Source organism: Juglans regia, chromosome 12 (genome assembly GCF_001411555.2).
Source record: "Juglans regia cultivar Chandler chromosome 12, Walnut 2.0, whole genome shotgun sequence".
Classification (NCBI taxonomy): domain Eukaryota; kingdom Viridiplantae; phylum Streptophyta; class Magnoliopsida; order Fagales; family Juglandaceae; genus Juglans; species Juglans regia.
Window position 1 is genome coordinate 21,948,571 of NC_049912.1, and position 20,651 is coordinate 21,969,221.

Consider the following 20,651-nt stretch of genomic DNA (forward strand, 5'->3'; position numbering starts at 1 on the left):
CCTGCTCTGCTATAATGATCTCATTGTTGGAGCTTGAACTTTGTTAAAAGAGAAGAGTACTTTCTGGCGAGTTAGAGAGAGAATTTTGTAGTCGGAGATGTTGGGGGTTTTCAGTAGCTCGATCGTTTCTCCGCCGGAAGAACTTGTGGCCGCCGGCTGCCGGACTCCTTCTCCGAAGATAACGTCGGCAGCGCTTCTGAACCGGTTCGAACAGACCAATGCCTCCGCGGTTTCCGTACACGTCGGAGACCACGTCCAGCTGGCCTACACTCACCACAAGGAGTCACCTTTGCTGCCCAGGTAATTTTTTTCTTTTAAATAACTTCCAAAAAGAAAGGAAACGAAAACGAAAACTAGAAGGGAAGAATTGGGCTGAGTGCGTGGGGACGTCGTTTCGTATTACGGTGTTAGATCACGCCGGTACCGTACTCTGAGTTGAGAAAAAATGGAAGAGAAATGCTCCACCAGGAGGAGAACTTAACTCAGAGAGATCAATGCCTTGCTCTTGGGTATCACTCCCTGTATAAGTTTCAAACAGGTCTAATAATCTTTTGGAGTCCATCTATGCTGAAAAATTAGCGATCTAACTGATTTTGTGTGGAAAATTTGTTGAGGGTGCGATACACAAGATTGAGATATACTCTTCAGAAGTGAATCAAAATCCTAACTTAAAAAAGTTACCCGACATAAAAAAATAAAAAAATTATCATGACCAAGTGATCCTGACTGTATTTGATAATTGATGAAACCAGGAGCCGATGGTCCGGAAGATTTAGGGATACTTGATGAATGAGATAGTTTGAGAATTTTGTAAATGGTCTCGTTTAGGAATAGAAACAGATTCATCTCATAATTATAATATTTTTAAATTTTTATGTAAAATATAATAAATAATTTAATTTTTTTAAATATTAAAATAATATTAATATTTTAATAATATTTTATTTAAAATTATCTTATTTGATTTTACTATCTAAATCTCAGAAAAAGTTTATATAAAAATATTATAAAGATAATATAATTTTTTTAAAGTTGTAAAAATTGTATTAATTTTTATATTTAAATAATAATTAAATTAAAAAATTAAAAAGTTAAAAATTAAGATTGGATTATGTATTGAATAATGTTTAAAAATAAAATTATGAAAGTTTTGAAATTTTTGATGTCTAATCTACACGTCCCGTAACTCAGGTGGCATGGCATTAGTTGGCAGATTTGGTAATTAAAATAAAATATAAAATTTTTATCTCATCTCATCATTATATTTTTTTAAATTTTTATATAAAATATAATAAATAATTTAATTTTTTTAAATTTTAATATATTTTTTTAAAAATTTTAAAATAATAATAATATTAAAATATAATATTTAAATTTTAAAATAAAACATATAATTTTTATCTCACCTTTTAAATTTATCCTTAAGGAAATGATACAGTGGTAGCTAGCAATAAGCTAAGATGTTATGTTATTTTTTGATAAAATAATTTTTATAATTTGAAAATATATACAGTACAAATAATCATGCAAATTCTCATATAGAATTTGTTTTTACAAAATTCTAAGTCCAATTTTTTTAGACGTCAGGGCTCGCAGATAATATGTCAAACGGAATTTAAATTTATTAAAAATTTCAATACTGTATAGACTAAGGATAGATGTGGATATTGGGTTGATACGAGAATAGTTGAAATGAAAATTAAAAGTTGAATAAAATATTATTTTTTTATATTATTATTATTTTAATATTTAAGAAAAATTAAAATATTTATTATATTTTATATAAAAATTTTAAAAATTTATAATAATGAGATAAGATTAAATATTTTTTATATATGAAATTAGTTTATACTATAAAAGAAAAGATATTTGTAACTAAGGGTGTAAATCGATCCATCTGGTCTGGTCTAGTGATGATCAAATATTTTTAATCTATCATTTTTTGGTCAGATCGGCTATCGATCCGATCCGATTGATTCATTTGGTATGACTTAATTATTTTTTTAAATTAATTAATAAATTTTTTTATGTAAAATATTAAATTAAAATTAAGTGATTTATTAATGTGGATTATATAATTAATTTAATAAAAAAATATTTTATATAATTAATGATAATAAATTAGATAAAAATATTATTATTAATTTATATAATCATTATATAATTAATTAATTGATAGAATATTAATAACTGTCAATAATATATTTAAAATTTTATATTATTAATAGTGATAGATTAAATAAAAATTATATAATAAATTATATAATTATTATATAAAATATATATATATATTTTTTATTATTCATTCGGTCTAGTCTGATTTGGAGTGAAAATATCTTGAATTGTGGATTGAACTGAAATTTGTTGATCTTCTAAAAGATGGATTGAGATCGATCGGTCTTAGTTTTGATCTAGATTGAAATGGTAGGTTTGTTCGGTCTGGACTGATCGTTTATTACTTTTATTTATAATAATAAATTATGTAATTGCTACGTAGTTATTTTGAAAATAATAAATAAAAAATGAGATTTATATGATAAAAATTATTATATAATATAATAGTAAATTTATATAATAGAAGTTCTAAGGATTAGTCGACCAGTAATACTTGACACGTGCTTGATTCGCGCGTCGACGTCATTCAGGGAGTTGGTGCTTATCCCTATGGCCTAGGGATGGGTGATAGTGCACAACGCAAAGTTGCCAGGTGTTAAGTAAAAATATTATTTTGTCTGTGAGCATGCCAGATTAGGTGATTATTGTCCAACAGTGGATGGTTGGATGATTGTTAACGTGTCGTGACGGTGTATGCATGGATGTGATTGTGGTCCCCAAGCTCACTTTTGGGTAAGGTGGGGGTGGAATATTGAATGTTGAGGGTAATTGAGATGATAAAATATTATTTTTTAATATTATTATTATTTTAAAATTTGAAAAAATTAAATTTTTTATTATATTTTATATTGAAATTTAAAAAAATTGTAATAATGAGTTGAGATGAGTTTGAGATATAAATAAAAAAATTTAATTGTAAGCGATTTTATGTATTAATATGTATATTTATTTAATATAATTAATCAAAAAATAAATTTTATTAAAAATAATATTAATTTAAATTTAAAATATAAAAATAATAATATTAATATATAAATTAATATGTAAATTTATTTGTATATAATAAAACTCTTTACAAATTCCACTTGTTCACAGAAGATCAGATATACGGCGACCGATAGAAATCTTTTTTAGCAAATCATTTTTTTTATATAGGAAATTACTCTGTCCATAAAGATTATGCGAGATGTTAGATACTAAATTTGTACTTTTTTTATTTTTATTTATTTTATTTTTTTATAATATAAAGTAGATACGACATACTTGTAATATAAAAGTTTTCAAATCTTTTATTTGTTGGGGAATTATTGGGTGGGGTCCATCTAGATACTAGAGTTTATTGGTTAACTTGGGGGTAGGGTGGAGTTGGGTGGACTCTACTGGATAAAGTAGCTGAGAAACAGATAAGGATTGCCAAAACTGGAGATGCCGCCCCGAAATGGGATTACTTGTGTACATGAATGAAAGAAAATTAATTTTTAATAATAAATTAATTTTTTCAAATGATTAGACGATGTTTATGCGAGATGTTGGTCAATGAAGCTCAAGGCCTAGTTGAGCAAATTGTCTCATTGGTTTATTGAAGGTTCATGCCAAACTTGATTGAAATCTTAGTACTATATGTATCTAATATGGATGGATGATTGCAGGTCATTTGCTGTTAAGGATGATATATTCTGCTTGTTCAAGGGAGCCCTTGATAATTTGGGAAGTTTGAGGCAGCAATATGGGCTTGCCAAGTCTGCGAACGAGGTGATTTTGGTCATTGAGGCTTACAAGGCACTCCGCGACCGTGCACCCTATCCTCCAAGCCATGTTGTTGGCCACCTTAGCGGAAGTTTCGCTTTCGTAGTCTTTGACAAGTCTACCTCCACCCTCTTTGTTGCCTCTGTAAGTTTAGCCTACCTACCCCAAACTGCCTCAAGAAAAGGCTAATTAATGCTGTGATTTGTTTCTAACAGCACTTGTTCATGTGTTGGTGTCATTGTACGTACGTACAGGACCAATATGGTAAGGTTACTCTGTATTGGGGAATCACTGCTGATGGATACGTGGCCTTTGCTGACGATGCAGAATTGCTTAAAGGTGCTTGTGGCAAGTCACTTGCTTCTTTCCCTCAAGGTGGGTACTGAAAACTGTATATTGTAGAGATCATGAGTGTTTGTATATTTAAAATTCATTATATATAGATGACCAACTTTACTGGCATTGGCTTCAGTACTCCAAAGCTAATAATCCATCGGATGTGAGACATGTGTCCCGTAATAGAACACATGAGACACTTGTTCCACATTAAAAAAAAAACAGGAACTAGAGCCAAACCTGAACCCTCTTTATTATTTGAGATGATATATATATATATATATAGAGAGAGAGAGAGAGAGATAATCCTAGTAGGCTTATTGTAGTTTACTACTTCATTTCGTTGAGAATTCTTCGTGGGATTGTATAGGATGTTTCTTCTCCACCACAATAGGAGAACTGAGGAGCTTTGAGAACCCTAAGAACAAGATCACTGCGGTACCTGCCACTGATGAAGAGATATGGGGTGCAACATTCAAGGTATAAAATTACTACTCTACTCCAATGAATTTATTCTCCACCATTGGTTTGTTTCTTGGTTGATATGGAATTAAGTACCAAAAGGATACTGTTTGTCAGCCATGAAATTTCAGTCAATTTGGTGGTATGCTGTAATTTCAGGTGGAAGGGCCAGCAGTTCTTGCATCCACAGAGTAGAAGATGTTCCTTTGTCCGAGGGACAGACAATATCTACATCCATTTGGGGTTGGGAGATGGATTTTACAGGGCAAAGCATCCATCATGAGGATGAGTGGCCATGTAAAAAAAATATTACCTACCTGAAAGAGTGAGTGATATGCGGTGGGAATGGCTCTGTTTTTTTTTTTTTTTGGGTTTGGGTCTTTTGCTGTGTACTGTACTCTCTGTAGGTCCTAATCTCAATCAATGTACAGCTGTGCTTTCTAGTCCCATGTAATGTAATGTAATGATTTGTCTGTCTGTCTGTCTGTCTGTGGTTGGTTGATGGATGTCATTCAGAGAGCATTTATTTTTGTATCTTTGTGTCGTAAACGACAAAGTACTCCATAAACAATATCCAGCCAACATGCTCGTAATATTTGGATTGGGGTTTACCAGGCCCATGATGCGGCCCAATTTTTGAGCCTAGCTTGGAAGGCCCAGCAGCCAATATCAAACAAAAATCAGCATACAAGAACATTGACAAACATCTCTCAATTCATTTCAACTCATCATTATAATTTTTTCAAATCTCAACATAAAATATAATAAAAAATTTAATTTTTTTAAATTTTAAAATAATAATAATATTAAAAAATAATATTCTAATAATATTTTATCATCTCAACTCAATTCAACTTATTTTAACATCCAAACGCAACCTTAACCTCATTCTCCAACACCTCAAACCAATCAATCATCTATTATAATAATTTATTTTTTATTTCAATTGTTTTCAGCTGTCTTTTTGACGAGTTGACTATTGAAAACCCTCAACATTGCTTGACTCACATCTTGTTTTATGTCCACTCTATTTTAATCCAAATTAAAGACCCATTTAAAGCCAAACACGTTACTATTTGAGGAAATTCAACTGAGCCTCTAGGCACCGTTAATCTATAAACCATATTTTATCCATTAACTAGGTGGTTTTAAGCCACTTCAACAGCACAAAAAAAGCTTTATAAAAATAAACTGGTCATCACTATTGTTAAATAATGATAATAACTGATAAATGATAGTTACAATCTTGAGTGTGCAAATATTATGCAATCATTTTGATAAAAATAAATAAATACAAGATTAATATGAAAATAAATTAATTTTTTAATAGTAGACATAATTATTTTTCAAAACGACTGTATGTCGCTTGCACATTCCACGGTTATATGTAGTATTATTCTATTTTTATGATTTATTTTATATAAATGCTCTTATACTAGAACATCCTCGGGTTAATCATTTTCTATGGTTCAATTGTCAATAGCTTGGTAAACGTAGATAACCTTTCTGTTAATAATATATAAGGAATTAGAAAGAAACGATATAAAAAGGGAGAGGGATAGAGAAAATAATATATATATATATATGTATAAAATACATGCATTTATGAATATTTTCAATTTATATTTGGGTTGGTATTGTAGTACAAATATATTTTTTAATTATTTTTACATATAAAGATGATTTTTTGAAAAAAACTTCACTTATTTTATTTAGATATTTAAAATACAGAACTCATTGAGAATGCGTCGTTCTTGATCACAAGCAAATAAGACGACAATAATAGGAAGTATTTTATTTTCAAAAAATCATACGTAAAAGATTAATGCCAGACACTTCTACTGAATTAATATGTGAAGGTAAGGTTTTTTCGTAATATTTCTCTTCTATTCCTCGAATCTGTGATATATCTGCAACGGGAATGGTGGAGTGGTCAATTATTTAAATGGAGGGGGCAAAATAGTCAGATTGGAAAAAGGTCAAACGGAACGGTAAGTTATAGTTGGAGGAGGAATCGAACTCGCGCTTTTTATAATTATATATATCTATATATAGAGAGAGAGAGAGAGAGAGTGCGGAGAAGAATCGGGAATCGGGACCTCTCAGAGACAGCAGTACCTAAAGTCAATCTTCTTCCACTACCTCAACTCCACTTCTCTTTTGGGGTTTCAGCTGCCATTGAGAAGACCCGGAGCCGGTGAAACCTGGACCAATAAAACGCAGCGACTCAGGTGTACCCTTTTTTTTATTCTCAGATATTTAGTTTTGTTTGTTTGCGCTACCTATTTGTCGGGTGATAGATCATCGTGTTTTATTTTCGATGATCGAGTATGATTTGTGTATAATCTCTTCGTTTAAATTTGTCTGCCCAGTTTCGGTCAGGCTTGGTGTTGTAGATAGTAGTTGGATTGTAAGTTAGGGTTTCGGAAAAACCATGAACTCACTTTTTTAACGGTTTAGTACGATGATGTTCTTGTCGTTGTCGTAACAAGCTTGCTACGATATCCTGTTGTGGTTTTCTAGTTGATGTTTTTATTGTTGTTGGTTCGATTCTTCTTCTTCTTCTTCTTAAGAAAAATAATTTCCTCAGGACAGCTATACTCTCAAATTTCTACTTTCGTTATCCATTTAGATTGTTCACAGATGTCGATGTAAAAGTTTCATGCTAGTGTTATTTCCCACTTCAGACTGAACTTAATCTCATAGAGCTTCGGTATGGGAACTTATCTATTTGTGGCTGTCAGCTATCTGGGTGAGATCTATGGCTATTTGGAATAAAGGTGTTAGGAATGAAGATCGGAGAGAGCATAACTTACTTGATTCAAATGGCTTGTGCTGGTCTCCTGTTTCTCAGCAATTCCCAGGGCACAACTAGTTTTAGATCTCGGATGAGAAAGTAGTTTTGGTGGCTGGGTTCGTGTATTGGGATTTATGCCTTAGTGTGCATCTTAAGGGTCTGCCTTGGCGAGGTTCCACATCATCAGAGAGAGAGAGAGAGAGAGAGAGAGATTATAAGTATAGTTCCAAAGGCTTTACAGATTTCTTTTGCATTGATTTGTTTTAAGAGTAATTCAAGGGGATAACCCCTAGGGGTTGGCTTAAATGGTAAAGATCTTGGTCTTGGAGGTATGATCCCCTCAGGTGTAAGGTTTAGATCCTTGTGTGCAAACAATTTCTAGAGTCACGTTTCATCGGTGAAAAGCCAATGATTTACTTGGATCCATGTGATGTGGGCACATAATACGGGTCCAGGGTTTAACCAGATAAAAGACATGTTGCATTTGTACGGTTTCAAGGTTCCTTGTCATTAAAAAAAAAATGTAATGCATGGCTGGAGTACCAGAGGTTTTGTTCAATAACGATTTGGAGTGTCGACAGCTTATGCTGTTTTTCTCAAGTTTACATTTTTTGTGTGGCAACTTTGGACAGAAAATTATTAATTGACTTATATCTTTCTAATTCTGTCTTTTCTGGGTTCTTATTTATACTTAGCATCAGAAGTGGTAGCATAAAGAATTTCCTCCAGGCAAACCTAAGCTAGTATGGATCAGTTAGGGCATGGACAACCCCCAGCAATTGGGGTGGTTGGTAGTGCAGCTCAAGTGTCATATGCCCTCAATCCATATGAATCTAACCAAATGATTGGGGCCTCCCAACCGGGATCGGTGGGATCCATGCAGTCTCCTAGTCAGACAGCAGGTCTCTCTGCCTCTTCAGCTCAGCTTGCACAAAACCAACTTGCTTATCAGCATATCCACCACCAACAGCAACAGCAACTGCAGCAACAACTCCAAAATTTTTGGGCAACTCAGTATCAAGAGATTGAGCAGGCCTCTGATTTCAAAAACCATAGCCTGCCATTGGCCAGAATTAAGAAGATTATGAAGGCCGATGAGGATGTAAGGATGATATCAGCTGAAGCTCCTGTCATATTTGCCAGGGCCTGTGAAATGTTCATTCTGGAGTTGACGCTGCGCTCTTGGAATCATACAGAGGAGAACAAAAGAAGGACACTCCAGAAAAATGACATTGCAGCAGCAATTACAAGGACTGACATATTTGATTTTTTGGTTGATATTGTCCCAAGGGAGGATTTAAAAGATGAAGTGCTTGCATCCATCCCTAGAGGCAATGCTGCTGTTGGAGGCGATGGTCTTCCCTGCTATTATGTGCCACCTCAGCATGCCCAACCGGTTGGTGCTCCAGGGATGATCATGGGCAAGCCTGTAATGGATCAAGCTCTTTACGGCCAACAGATGCGCCCTTACATGACTCAGACAATGTGGCCACATCTGCAACAGGAGCAGCCGCCTTCAGATTCTTGAATTTGAGGAATAGGTGACTGATACTTTGTGTGTCTAATTTGAAAATCGCTTTCGTGCAGTACAAGTTAATTGTATGCTTTTTTTAATATGTAGCTATTACAGCTAAAAACTAAAAAGTGCTTGTTTTTGGTTATTTGACACATCTTTCCTCTTCGTGTAATAGCACCTTGGATAATTGGATTCCATAGATTTTCTCATTTAGTATGTGAAATATGGAAGTTATTCTCGAGCATGACATAATCTATATGCTCTTTACATCCTTTTCTTCAACATGGTATTGGTTCCCCATCTTAATTGAATTACAATGTTTATTCTCTTCAAAGGGTTTTTCTTTGAAGAGGTTAAACATTGTAATTCAATTGAGATGTCCCCGTTGACTTGAGAGATTGCACCAACAAGACTACTCTCAAAACCTGCAACCGACAATCAAATCAGATGCTAAGAACATGCGAATTTCTTGGCCTTATCTGCAGTCGGAGCTGCAGCACAAACCTATATATTAATGGATCAGATGATGGTTCCCCATTTCAAACTACGTTTATATATGCTATTTGGCATCAAGCTAATAACTACGTTTGCTTCAAAGTCACCTGTTTTAACAATTGAATTTGTTTTTTCAGCACTTTGGTGTGTTTGAGTCCGCACAAGATGCCATCAGTTGTTCGATATTTGCTTCATCAAAGCCATTTCCGAAATTTGATGAGAAGTACATATTTTTTATAAATTCAAAACCTCTATAGCCATAACCCCACTTTGGATCCACCATTGGATTAGTCAAAATAATAATATAATATTATTTTTTTCATATTTTGTAATTATACTAATCATATATTAATTAATAATTTAATTTAATACTTAAATTATTGTTTTCCAATTAATTTTTTATCTCAACCTAATTAATCCTGATTAATACTTAAACTGTGGTGGCATTAATCTGAAATCCATCTATGGTGATTTTATAATAAAATAATGGGAATAGACCATGAACAGTGGAGGAAGTGATTTTGTATTGAAATGATGGAAATATTGTAATAAAATTTACTTTCATATTTGAAGATGAAAGTAAATATATTACAACTCAAAGTTAGAGTTTTGATTGTTCACCGAATCCAATGCAGCGTTTTTAACTCCAAACTATTTAAATGCCAGTTAGTGCACTTTATACTAAAAGCTTAGGAGAATATGGCCTAATCGTCTTGCTTGAATGATATCTTTCGTCACTTTTTTGCGAGTTAAATAAGGCCTGTTTAGATGGTCAAGACAGTTTCCTCAAAATTATGTGTATTTACATATGAAGAAGAGATCATGAGAATGACTATTGCATTAATAAAATGGACCGACCTAAGGAGAAAAGTAAAGTATGTGACTCGTTTGTTTTTACAGATGAAATAAAATGAGTTAAAATTAAAATTAAAAAATTGAATAAAGTATTGTTAAAATATATTTTTTAATATTATTTTTATTTTTGAATTTAAAAAAATTGAATTGTTTATTTTATTTTGTATTGAAAGTTGAGAAAGTTGTAATGATGAGATGAAATGAGATAGATGTTTTCTGAAAACAAACGAGACCTCAATCTTCTATACAGTACGATACCTCTTCAACACTGCTTTTACTGCTCCTCTTATTAATTGAAGTGTACACAGTAGGAGCGAGAGAGAGACAAAAAGGGGAGGGAGAATAGAAAGTAGGTTCAGCCAAGGAATCTCTCTCCTAGGTGCCAGCCACCCTGTGAACTCCGGACTATGAAACAACAGCATCAACAGGCAGGACATATATCCTCCAAACTGCAAGAAAAAGATAAAGCTTAGATTCGAATCTTGGTTTCCACTTAAAAATCATAATTCTCAGAGGAGCCAATACCTTGTCCCCAAGAACTCGATGATATCACTAGTGAGGGTAGACCTTTTCTTATTCTGAAAAGCAAGTGATGCCGCCTTCCTCATCAAAGCAGACCCAGCAATGCAACCCAATATTGTTGGATTAATTTTGCTGAAACAATTCACATATTTAAGGAAAAAGCCAAATTCAAATGAGGTAAAGACTAACAAGAACTGAGAATTAATAACTGTAAGCAACTATATTGTAGCAATATATATATATATATATATATTAAACTGCAAACCTGATACTCGTATCCCCTTCTGCAGCTGAAAGATGTTGACGGGCCCATGATAAAAATACTGCCACACTGGACCAACATAAAGGAAATATCTGTTATTAAAAGCTGACTCGGTCTTTGTCACCTCTCAAAGTATGACTACTACATACAGATGCAAAAGTATGTCTCATTCGTAATCTCATGAATCAGCTTCAGTTTTCTTTACAAGACCCAAACAGGGTGTTTGGAAAGGCATAATGTTAAATAGTTTTAAGTGTGGAAGTTGAAAGAACATTAAGGAGCCAAAAAACACAAACACGGGGGCCATGATCGTGCTATTGGGAACCACTTGGAGTTGAAAAACATCAGAGGTCAATATGACAGCAAACTTTGCACACTCATTGGTGTGAAAATATGTGACTCCGTTTGGCATGGGGACGGGAAGCCATATAAAACACTCCACTCGACTACACGTCCCAACATTGGAAAAAATCCACCATCATCAAAAATTTTCTCTAGTAGAATATTTGTTGAGATTATAGATAGTCACTTGCCTTCCAGAAAGTATATCACCCTGGCCACCACAGCGTCTTGGAGAACCATAGATGCTAACTGATTTTACTGCAACAATCGTCAATTAGTATAATCAATCAAATTCGCACTATTTTAATCACATAAAGTAGTAGCAATGTGTCAATAACCAAAGTTGCCTGACAAAGGACGTTAGAATACTTCACTTTGGTTCACAAAGTGGGCCCAAGTCACGTGACTCGCAAATTTCTCAAATTTATACCTAAAGTGATGCCATATGCAAAAGTTCGAATAAAGATGAAACAGTTGTTAGACAATATTCTCCAAAAGATATTTAAAAATATCAAAACTGTGAAATCACCACTTGTCTCAAAAGCTTAAACTGATGGGAAGGGATAGATTTTATTATTTATTTTATATCTTACACTCCCCCTCATTTGTGGGCCAGAATTTCCCTCAATGAGTAGACTCAACAAGTGGAATATTTAATTAAATGGAATAGAGTGTAAAGTCAAAGTTCGACCTCAGGACCTCTGCTCTGATACCATGTGAAATTACCACTTGTCCCAAAAGCTTAAGCTGATGAGAAGAGATAAATTTTAATATTTATTTTATATCTTAACAAAAATTACCTAACCCAATGGTCCTCATGCTTGCTCTTTTTTTTCTTTTTTTTTTATAGGTAATAAGAGATTTTATTCCAAGTAAATAGGCATAACTCAAGTACACATGGAGTATACATGACAATACACCTAGATACAAACTAAAGCAAAATAAAAATAAAAAAGCATTACGAGATATTCATGTCCTTCACTAGATTATTCACCCAAAAATTTGAAGTGCTAAAGAAAAAATCCCTAAAGTCCCCCATTGTGCATTCACAATATTCGAAGCACCTCCCATTTCTCTCCAGCCATAGGCACCAGAACAAACACAAAGGAATCATCCTCCATTCAACTTTATTGCCTCCACATCCCGTAGAGCCTTGCCAACTAGCCAAGAAATCCACCACTTGAAAATGCATCACCCAAATAATGCCTACCCTTGCAAATAACTCATTCCATAAAGCAGTCACCATTTCGCAATGAAGAAACAGGTGATTAACTGATTCGCCATCTTTTTTGCACAAAGCACCAATCCATCACATATAAACCCCTTTTCCTCAAATTATCAGTTGTTAAAACTTTCTCCAACGACACCAACCAGCAGAAAAATGCAACTTTACTGGACACTCTAGCTTTCCAAATAAATTTCCAGGGGTATGTATTATTATCATAGCTATTTAATACCTTGTAATAGGAATTCACCGAGAATCTAGACTTACTATCATGAACCCACTGCATCCTGTCCTCCCTGATCAGATCAATCTTCGGATCATAAAGTTTTACAAAGAAATCAGCAGCTTCACTCACTTCCCAGTCCTGTAAATCTCTAGTAAATTCCACATTCCAATTCAGCATGTTATTAGAGAATAAATATGAATCAGCCACAGCAGCCCCTTTGTTTTTAGCAATCCTGAAAAGACTAGGAAATGCTAATTTAAGAGGTAAATCACCACACCAAACATCGTGCCAAAAGAGAATATTTGTCCCGCTTCCCACTTTGAAATTAATATTTTTAACAAAATACCCCCATCCCAACCATATGGACTTCCATAAACCCACCCCAAATACCCCTTTTATATCATTAGAACACCAATTCCCCCACATCCTTCCATATTTAACATCTACAATCTATCTCCACAATGCATTTCTCTCATTGATGTATCTCCAAAGCCACTTACCAAGAAGAGCTTTATTAAAAAGCTTTAGATTCCGCACACCTAAACCTTCACAAGACACCGGAGTACAAACCTTATTCCAACTCATCAAATGAAATCTTCGTTCCTCCCCAATGCCATCCCATAAGTTACTTTCTTACTAGGGTTCTTCTGAAACATTTTCCCCCTAGTTAGTTTGCCTTTTTTTTTTTTCAAAGATTTCCTCATGGCATGCCCTCTTTTCAATGAGCTAGGGTTCTATAGGTGGGTTCCTCTTGCTTTTACTTGGCCATCTTTTCTTAACAATTTGCAACCAATAAAACAGAGGGATTAACATTTCTTACTTCAGTCTTATTTAGATTAGGTTTCTTCTCTTTCTCCGTTTTCTTGGTAATTGATTATAGGTTGGTGCACACCAAGCAAACTAAAACCTTCAATTTTTCCACATGTATTTACTATGGTTGGCCCTAGTTGACCAATTAGACTGTTGGCTAAACCCGGGTTTTTAAAATTGAGATTTAGGCCTCATTCACTTTCACAAAACTTTTCATTTCATCTAATCATTACAACTTTTCCAAATTCCCATACAAAATAAAATAAACAATTCAACATTTTCAAATCCCAAAATAAAAATAATATTAAAAATATATATTCTAAGAATATTTTATTCAACTTTTAACTTTTATCTCAACTCATCTCATCTCATCTCATCTCATATACGAAAACAAATGAGGCCTTAATATAAACTTACATGATGGGCATGTATCTGGATTACAAGACCAATGCTGCTAGGAACTAATCACGGGAAGAACTATAATCACTAAATCCATAAACTTGAAAATTGTACCATCACAGTCCCTATCCTACATTGCAAGGTTTGCAGGCAATTAATATATTTGTGGTTTCACATCTACTGCACTGCCATTGTTGACCATCTATGATTCCCAAAGGATTAAACAACATTCAAACCCATGCGTAGTATGATGTACTTCACAAAAAGTACCATATACTATTTAAGAATAAAGTTTGCAAATTAATATACCAAACAAATGAAAATACAATATCACAAAATCATCTAATTCAGTACCTGTCTCACCATCACTAATGAGGTCAGATTTTCCTTTCTGTAGGATGGTTACACCACCAACCCTGACAAAGAAGGCACAAAATTTAGCAAGCTTTCTTAGACTAATGAATTCAGACAGAAGAAAAATGTATATACCACCCACCCGAATAAAATTTCAAGGTTATATGTAGTTCCCAAGAGAGGTAAAAGTAGTTAGCATGAAGTGGAAAGGAAATTGTGAAAAGGGTGCACTATAAATGGTGCTAAGTGACACTAGCCTACATCCATTTTTAATCCATTTTTTCTATTAAACAGATGGTTTGAGATGATGGAACAATAACTCTCGGCTGTCCACAACGTTCTAACTTCTAAGTTCCATAGATGCAGAAATACTGAGATAAGACCAAACAAAAGTTCAATTCAATCAACAGAATTGATCTGCTGATGCAACCTATGCATGGTAATCATCCAAGGAGTGCAGCTGTGCTGCTAATGAATCTATGAGGAGGCAACCCCTTGTCCACCTACTTCCATTCATTTAACTTGCATGAACAGTCGCAAGGAATGGAAGCTTTCCATGTTGCAAAAAGCCCTATTGGCATCCCCCAACCTCTCTGTATGTGAATGCGTGTATGAGTGAGTGTAAGACTTTGTATGTCATGCAGGAGAAAAACATCTCTATACCTCCATAGCAAAAAAGAATTCAGAAGATAACTTTACCCTTTGGCTAGAGCTAGTAATTGCTCATGAGCGTCTTGCTCATTAACTTCACAATTCAGCACTTTCTGAATGAGGCGCTTATATTCATTTACATTTGGGGTAAGGACAGCCAAGGGATAACCACTAACAAGATCGAGACTGTTCGTAACAAGAAAAAGTCCATCCTGGAAAAGACCCATATTTTCAGGTGAAAGGCCAAACACATGCCATGCTGTAAAAGATAGAAGTAGAAAATAGAATTATGAAGTATAATTCTGAATGAGACTGTTTATGCAGCCGTAAATTACATACCCCATCTATAACAATTGGGACGTTGGACTGTCTTGCATGCTTCAAGATTTTGCTAACACAGTCCTGGAAATAATGAGTCAGAGAAGATTTTAGGATGGCATTTGACAGAGAGCACTGTATATTAAGAAGGTTGGTAATGTACAACTGAATGCGAGAAAGAAAGTAAATGTGAAAAGTCTTTCCCGTCACAATCCTGAGGATATTGTATAAAAATCAAAGAAATGTGCCCCACACTGAATCAAAAGAGATGTGGTAACACATCTATGTCATAAGTTAATGCTGTGCAACTTCATAGCTTAAGTTGATGTTCTCAAGTGAACTTTAGACTCAACAAACCACATCCAGATTCAATTAAAACACACCAGAAGAAATGGGTCCCTTCCAAGGCCTGGACCAACAACAAGGCAGTCGAATCTTTCCATCCACTTATCGACCTCAGCAAGAATCTTGCCGGATATGGAGAGCTTGTCCTCATCCCTGAAAACATCCTTTTAAGAAAATCATTATCCTACACAATGAAAAAGTTTGCAGGTTCCAAGGGAGAAGCAGACTTGAATATAAAAGTGCAAAAACTCGCCTAACACTGTAGGATTCTTCTAGAACAGGATGCACAATCAACTCAGGACTGTAGCTTTTTATGACTGGAGCGGCATCTTTTGTACAGAAAACATGAGACAAATCAGCACCCTGAAAGGAAAGAAGGTAACTAAAACCATTCAACTGATAGATCCTTAATAAATAAAAATGACAAAGCCCTTTGAAAAAAAGAAAAGAAAAAGAAACGGGAATTTTAATACGTTGTACGCTTGAATTGAAACTAGCTAGAGATAAAGAAAAAAATCAAGAAAAATAAGGCAGAGCACTAACAATTTTTAAAGCAGAAATAGCTGCAAAATATGGAGCACCTGTGTATTCACGACACCCGCCAATAACAGCTATCTTTCCTGATAGGACACCAAGAGTGATTGAAGGGATGAGATTTTCATTGTCTTATACAACGACAAAAACGGATAAATACACTTTCTACCCTTCAACTAACATGTGTTTTACAATTTGCTCTCTAAACTACCAAAACTGACACATTGCATTTAATTATCAACCTCCATTGGCTATCAAATAGTACTTTCTGTCCAAGTCTGACAATTAATATGATGAAAAATACTTAACATGCCACTTTGTGATTGTTGAATCTTATCGAAAGGTGTACAATGAACTATCAAGATCGTGAAAAATAGGTAACATAAGACATTGACATCATGACAGTCGGATCTTAATGAATAGTGCTAGTTAAATGATAGTTGGAGGGTGCAATGTATCGGTTTTGATAATTCTGGGGGCAAAGACACCTATTAATTGTTAAATGGAAAGTGCATTTTTTCAAAAAAGGAACAAACAGATCATATTGGGTAACATAAACATGGCAAAAAGAAGCCTCCCTTCATTTCAATTATTGCCTTTATTATAAAATGTCACCATTCAACAACAATAATGATCATTTTCAAGTAAAATAAACCTTCTGGAATCACAAATGTGGCTGCATGCTCAGCCACATTGGGGGATAAATTCTAGACATATTTTTATGGGACTTATAGGATTACCACAGTTTTCAGTTATCAATCACCGAATAAATTTAGCAGGTAGAGTTAACCTACCCATAAGATGTAGAATTAAAAAGAAAGAACACAAAAAGAGGAAGAGAAACTAAGAAAACTGGATCAGGCTATCTCACCAGCCTGGCCTTTATGTTTATTGAGATCAAGGGTTGGAGTAATTGCTCGCAAAATATGCTCAGCATCGGCTTCCAAGGAAGTCCCCCTCAGTGCCTTAGTTTCTTGCATTCTTTTCTGATGGGTTTGATTGGTGCAACCCCCAAGAGACCTTATCAAGAACTGTTGTCTTCTGAAAATAGCCGAGGAAGCCAACATAAAATCTTTTTTGCTTCCCAAAAAGGCAAATTGACAGTTCATGCCATGTTTAACAATCATGAGCCACTCGGCACAACTTTCTTCAACTGACAACAGAGAAACACGATGAAATCTAGAGAAGTTTGCACAATACAAAAAAAAAATATATATCTCAGCATTGTCGAGTTCACCGCATCATTGCATAACACACTATCATTATTATTGGAGAAATGATATTTGCAATCGTGGAGTGAGCAAGTGCCACGCAATCCCTTTGTAAAAAGTGAGTAAATACGAGACCTACATGAAACAAAATTAATTTTTTAATAGTGAATTCCACTCTTTTTCAAAACGATTGTACGACACTTGTGCACTCGACGACTGTACGTCACTGTGACTTTTACTCACTTGAATAAATTATCACTTTGAGAACAAATTGGAAGCCAAGAAGAGCACTTACATTGGAAATGTGTGAAAATGTAATGCAATTCACAGAGAACATAGAAAAGAATTTGGAACAATGCAAAATTAATCTTCAACAAGAAAAACAAAGGAAAAACATATGTAGTCGTATCAGACTCCCCATTACCAATTTTCCCCGGTGATGTTTGGCTAGCCACTCGGAATTCCTTTTACTAAAACACAGACTAAAGGATGCTTAACGCAATATATGAACCGAAAAGTGAACAGGAATTAAAGTTAGCAAAATTTAGCTGAGTTTTATTTGTGCTGAATAATTAACGCAGTACCCGAGCTGGGCTAAGATTATTGGAGCTATGAATTATAATCTAGACGGAAATACTATAACGAAAATTTTCAGAAGAATTAGATCGAATTGTGCGCACCTTTACGGATACGATACCGCGGTCCGCAGACGAAGAAGAAGAAGAAAATGAGATGGTTTTCGGCTGTGAGAGTCAGTAACAGTGATAGCCGTAGCCCATTGAACATTCGTACGTAAGTTATTCTATGATGAGATCATAAGCCGAAGTCGAACTGGGCCTCGTAACTGAGCCCATTACCGAAGGCGTACGTCTACTTTTTTATTTTATTTTTTAAATCTATCATTATTCTATTAAAATATTAATTTTAATATTTTTATTTATTTTAATTATAATTATAATTTAAATATTTATTATTTATTAAAAAAATATACATTAATTTTTTAATATTTATATTATTCCTAACAGATAAATAATGAATTTTTTATCTTGTAAGTATAGTTTACCAAATCAAATTTAACTCTATAAACTATATGGAAGGTGTAGTTTACCAACCGTTTACTAATATAATTTTTTTTACTTCTATTATTTATTCAATAATGTATCGATTTTTTTAAAAAAAAAAAAAATGCAACGACTGTGATCTTACGTTGCCAATAACAAGAAAAAAATAATAATAATAAATTTTTCTTTATCTTTTCTTCTTATGCGGGAAGAACAACAAACAGCAGGAAGATAATTATTTATAATAAAAATAATATTTTTATCAAACCAGCAGCTCTAATATTTTTGTGAGTTTATCTTAAATTAATCATATCTCAAATTATTATATATATATATATATATTTATTTATCTTAAATTATTTTATATATTTAAATATATTTAAATTTAATTTATAAAATATTATTATTCATATATCAAATCAAATCATATAAAACACCTCAATAATATCATACTGTTCTTTGTCACGGAAATCATGAGTACTTTATGATCCTATTTATTTATTTATTTGGTTCGTTCAATAAATGTTTGATGTGAACAATAACTGTGGCAGCTAGTGTCAGTTCCCATTGTCATCTAGTCTGTCGAATTTCTAGCTCAAAACATTATTGTCTATTAATTTAGAGATTTTTTTTTTAGTCATAGCCTTGTTTATTTATTACTCTATTTTATTATTTCCTACTCGATATTTTAGGGGCTTCATGCATTCAACTCAAATTGTTCTGCTAATTATGCCTTTATTAATCTTATGCCCCATAGACAAATTAAACATGTGATTTTAACTCTCCTAGATATGATGTATTAAGTTCAAGTCAGCAGATCCTATAGAAATTTTTGAATTTGCAGTTCCCATTTACGTTCTCTGAATAATAGTAATATGCTATATTAGGAAAGAAATGGATTTGCTATGTGGGCCAGGGGTCCAAAAATCTGAGAGAAGTTTTTTCAGTATTTTCTTTAAAATTTATGTATTTTTTATACATTTTATTGATGTGATTAATTAAAATAATTATGTTATATTAAAAAAAAGTAAAACAATCAATCACATCAGTGAATTATACAAATGAGTATGTAAAAAAGATTGTACATAGGAAATTTTTTTTTATTTAATATTTTTTAAAACGGAAATTCTAAGAGTATTTCTTTATAATTTTATTAACAAAGTTGATTCCTAAAACATTTATAAACCAACTTGAACCATGAGCTTAAAAAAGAAGAAGAAAAAGAAAAATGTGCGACAAATCAATTCCATATCTTACGAGATTACAAGTTACGTAGGTGTAGGTCACAGCAAAGCAGCAAGCGTCATAGTCATGGCTAGGTTGTGTGGTCCATGAGTCGTGTTATTATTGTCGGCTGAGCCGTAAGGAAAGGTGGGTCGTTATGGAGTACTACCATCATTTGATTGAGATATTTCTCTTATTATCTAAAAATATAATATAATATTAAGAATTTGAAAATGTTTGGATGTTCGATAATATTGATTTATAATAGTGACCGATATTTTGTTTTATTTTTTTAATGTAGAAAAAAAAAATTATTGGTCACTTTGTCGGTCACTGCTGTCGGGTTACGTAGCAGCACCCATAAAAATTACATTATCGTTAGAAATTGTTGATGTATTTTTCAATTTTTTTGAAAACATGCATCATCAAAATATAATGTTTATTAAACATATAGCATTATTTAAGATATATATTTATATCGTAAAGCTACCTGCAGCACAGACCAAGTCTAAAGACAGATTGGTATGGAAATATACTAATAATGGTTGCTTCTCAATCAAAAGTGTCTATCACCTATGTAAACAGAAGCATCATCTTAATAAAGGAGAAACTTCAACAAAGGAAGAGCATAGAGAATTGTGGAAGCAGATTTGGCAAATAGTAACTACAAATTCAATCAAAGTGTTTATGTGTCGTGCATGTCAAGATGCTTTCTAAACTTATGCAAGAGGAAACTCCATTTGCACATGATGCATGGATGCTAAGAAGCATGAAGTTTCAAAAAGCTGCAATGGCACGGGAAGACTTTGGAGCCATCTTCATGCAAATGCTTCAAAGAATAGGTA

At 33.4% G+C, this 20,651-nt stretch overlaps 3 protein-coding genes across 6 annotated transcripts; 2 read left to right on the top strand and 1 right to left on the bottom strand.

Annotated features, from left to right (window-relative positions):
- On the top strand, positions 1-5,193 carry LOC109005884 (stem-specific protein TSJT1-like). Its single transcript, XM_018984970.2, has 5 exons — positions 1-300; positions 3,765-4,005; positions 4,116-4,236; positions 4,568-4,677; positions 4,819-5,193. Exons 1-5 carry the CDS (start codon positions 98-100, stop codon positions 4,852-4,854), a joined length of 711 nt encoding a protein of 236 aa, XP_018840515.1. The 5' UTR covers positions 1-97; the 3' UTR covers positions 4,855-5,193.
- Positions 5,194-6,695: 1,502 nt separating this feature from the next.
- Positions 6,696-9,216, top strand: LOC109005883 (nuclear transcription factor Y subunit C-3-like). The gene is made up of 2 exons (XM_018984969.2): positions 6,696-6,890; positions 8,152-9,216. The coding sequence occupies exon 2, from the start codon at positions 8,202-8,204 to the stop codon at positions 8,982-8,984; it is 783 nt and encodes a 260-aa protein (XP_018840514.1). The 5' UTR covers positions 6,696-6,890; positions 8,152-8,201; the 3' UTR covers positions 8,985-9,216.
- A 1,291-nt stretch (positions 9,217-10,507) lies between these two features.
- LOC109005882 (ATP-dependent (S)-NAD(P)H-hydrate dehydratase) lies at positions 10,508-18,311 on the bottom strand. Of its 4 annotated transcripts, XM_018984968.2 has the most exons (13): positions 18,202-18,290; positions 17,548-17,656; positions 17,182-17,463; positions 16,320-16,396; positions 16,030-16,139; positions 15,815-15,929; positions 15,453-15,515; positions 15,162-15,325; positions 14,463-14,524; positions 11,640-11,706; positions 11,110-11,175; positions 10,848-10,976; positions 10,508-10,771 (listed from the first exon to the last, which is right to left on the bottom strand). In XM_018984968.2, the coding sequence occupies exons 3-13, from the start codon at positions 17,435-17,437 to the stop codon at positions 10,744-10,746; spliced, it is 1,137 nt and encodes a 378-aa protein (XP_018840513.1). In that variant the 5' UTR covers positions 17,438-17,463; positions 17,548-17,656; positions 18,202-18,290; the 3' UTR covers positions 10,508-10,743. The 4 variants fall into 4 exon arrangements, with proteins under 4 accessions (XP_018840513.1, XP_035539322.1, XP_035539321.1 ...); XM_035683429.1 differs by lacking the exon at positions 17,548-17,656 and having other exon boundaries at positions 17,182-17,351; positions 18,202-18,311; XM_035683428.1 differs by having other exon boundaries at positions 17,182-17,656; positions 18,202-18,311.
- Between the last annotated feature and the right edge of the window lie 2,340 nt (positions 18,312-20,651).